This window comes from Penaeus monodon, chromosome 32 (genome assembly GCF_015228065.2).
Source record: "Penaeus monodon isolate SGIC_2016 chromosome 32, NSTDA_Pmon_1, whole genome shotgun sequence".
NCBI lineage: Eukaryota > Metazoa > Arthropoda > Malacostraca > Decapoda > Penaeidae > Penaeus > Penaeus monodon.
In genome coordinates, this window is record NC_051417.1 from 20,610,231 (window position 1) to 20,612,944 (window position 2,714).

The 2,714-nt window shown below is 56.2% G+C and overlaps 1 protein-coding gene across 1 annotated transcript in view; it reads left to right on the plus strand.

Moving 5' to 3' along the window:
- LOC119593590 (ankyrin repeat domain-containing protein 17-like) overlaps positions 1–2,714 on the plus strand; it is a gene marked incomplete at its 5' end in the record, with an annotated part of 10,744 nt that overhangs the window by 6,361 nt on the left and 1,669 nt on the right. The window contains 1 exon segment of the mRNA XM_037942544.1: positions 1–2,714. Coding sequence (XP_037798472.1) covers positions 1–2,714 — 2,714 coding nt within the window.

The following is a 2,714-nucleotide window of genomic DNA, read 5'->3' on the forward strand; positions in this document are numbered from 1 at the left end:
TTCTAGTGCCTCATCCACCAACACATCAAAGAGCAAGAAGAAGAAGGAAGAGGAAAATAAAGCCAATGAGACTATGAATGAGCTCGACATCTTCCATTTGGAGAACCTCAAGCTTGTGAATAACAAGAAGGTGACCCACGACTCATCCCGCGTAAATGCCTTAGACACGTTTGGAGAGGTGGACCACTATGTTACTCCCATCCCAGGGCTGGTGGGTAGCTCGTCTACCACACTCAGTGCACCCTCCCTCAGTCCCAATACCAAGAGTGCTCCTGGGCTTGGAACTAGCCCCAAGAAGGGCAACAGAAGAGAGGATGGCTGGAAGGAAGTGAGCCGAAAGGCCAAGAAAGTGTCTGTCCCCAGTACTGCAATCAGTCGAGTCATAGGCCGAGGAGGATGTAATATTAACACTATCCGTGAAGTGTCAGGAGCTCACATTGAGGTTGAAAAGCAGGGCAAGAGCCAGGGAGACAGAATGATCAGCATCAAGGGCTCAACGGAAGCCACACGCCAAGCACAGAACCTCATTTCTGCCTTGGTCAAGGATCCTGATAAGGATCTCTCAGAATTGTTGCCAAAATCTGTTGCCAAGGTTGCTCCCAAACCCTCCAAGAATAGTGCTGAGTCTGCAATATCCCAGGCTCCTAGTAGCAAAGCTCTGAGACCTGCTAGTACTATTGGAATTAGCATGGCTACAGTCACCTCTTCTACTACTAGCGTCACAGTAGCGAAGTGTGGAGCCACCACAACCACAGCCTGGTCAAGTGCCGTCTCATCCCCGAAGAGAACTCCAGCACAGGTGAGACCTGTGTCCACCATTGGGCCACTCAACTGTGCAGTCCCCAAGAGTCCTGCTGTTCGGCAGTTGTTCCCAGGTGAAAAGAAATCAGTGCCTACCACTAGTGCTAATAAAGTCCCCAATACCAACAACTCTGCAATTGTAGCAATGACTTCAGATGTCACCCAGATGTTTGCCACCAAGTTAGCTGATGCCAAAGGCTCAGGAAAGAGTGCCACACCACCGCTTGTAGGGTCTCCCAATCCCTCACAAGCGCATCAGGGATTAGCTAATAATGCCACCAACTCCTCAGAAGGTATTGTGTCCGAGGAGAAGGGTCTACCAGAAACTAACAATAATGGTATGGTAGGACAGCAATATTCCATCTTTAATAATCGCCTTAGCCAAGTAACACATGAGGCTATGTGGGGTGCCAAGGAGAAGCAAGTGAACTTCGCTTCTGTTGCTGCGTCCGGCCTTCCGAACGGGAACAAGCATCAGAATCAGCTGAACCAGCAGCATCTGAGCAATGGGCCAGTGAGCAGCTACTTGGATCAGATTGAGCAGCCTCCGGTAGTGGATGCCAGCCGTGCTCCCGGGTACCGAGGGACAACCTCCACTATCACAGCCAGTAGCCACAGCCACGTGACGGCTGTGGCTAGCGGCAGCCCGCCAGGAAGCATCCCCGTACCCATGCCTTTGTCTGGATCTCACCAGCCGCTCACCACAAGTATGGCTCGCAGCGCCCCAGGGACACCTGTGGCCTCCCCGTCCATGAGGCCTATTGCACCCCCTGCCACACGTCAGACCTCCACACCACCCCCCATCCCCCGCTCCTCGCTGGACATGGGGGGGACTGGCTCCTTCAGCATCCTGGCCGGCCCATCGCGCACGCCCCCACCCATGTTGTCATCGATGGTGCGGATTCCATCAATGCCGTCTGCATCCCTTGGACCTGGTGCTCCGCTCTCCAACCGCGGCCACCTGTCACACTCAGGGATGAATATGATGCAGCAAGGTTACTCTGGTGCTTCAATGGCTAGCCTGGCACCTGGCGGCCCTGTATCCTCCATCCCCCGTGGCCCTGTGCCGCCTCCCGACCACAGCGATTTAGTTAATTTGGCCCCAGGGCAGCCTTATCGCAAGCCACCACCGCCTCTCGAGATCATTGGCCCCTTCCACCAGCAGAAGGTGCAACAACAGTTTTCATCTTTGGCTCAACTGACAGGCATGATGAATGGGCCAAGGTTCACCACACCCCAGACCAACACCCACCCTGTATTCACCAACAATATCCTGGCACCCATCTCTGCTGCCCCCCAGATACAGAGCAACCTCAACCCCAATGCGCCGGACTTCACTAGCAGATCAGGAACATTTGTGCCTCCCACTTTCCCTCCCCGCACCCAGTTAGCTGCCTTCCAGAACGGGGCTCCGACTGTCACGCCTTCCATCGGCTCCGGCTTCAGCGCCATGAACCAGTTTCCGGGAGGGCTTGACGCGAACCTCTCCCTCTCGGGCGGCTTCGGCGAGGTGATCAGTGGGCTCCTGCCCCGCAACCCGCCACCCATTGCTCCCATACCTACCACCATGGCAGCTAACAACACGTACAGAAATAGCGGTGCCTCGCAGGACAGCTCTCCGCCACTCAACTCGCCCCATTCCTCCAACCCTGCCTCGCCCACCCAGAGCGCAGCAGCGGCGACCACAGGAGGGATTGCTCAGCAGCCGGAGGAGCGCCCGTCAAAGTTGCAGCCCATTGGCACCGAGCGCGCCCAGCGAGCCCAGAAGAGGTCGGAGCACGGCGGGGTGGTCGGGGGAGTGAGCGGAGGATTCGGAGTCGTGGGCTCGGACATGTGGCCCATGCACTTGCCCGAAATGCTGGCTCCGCCGCCCCTGGAACATAATCTACCGGCCAACCCCTACTATGGCGATT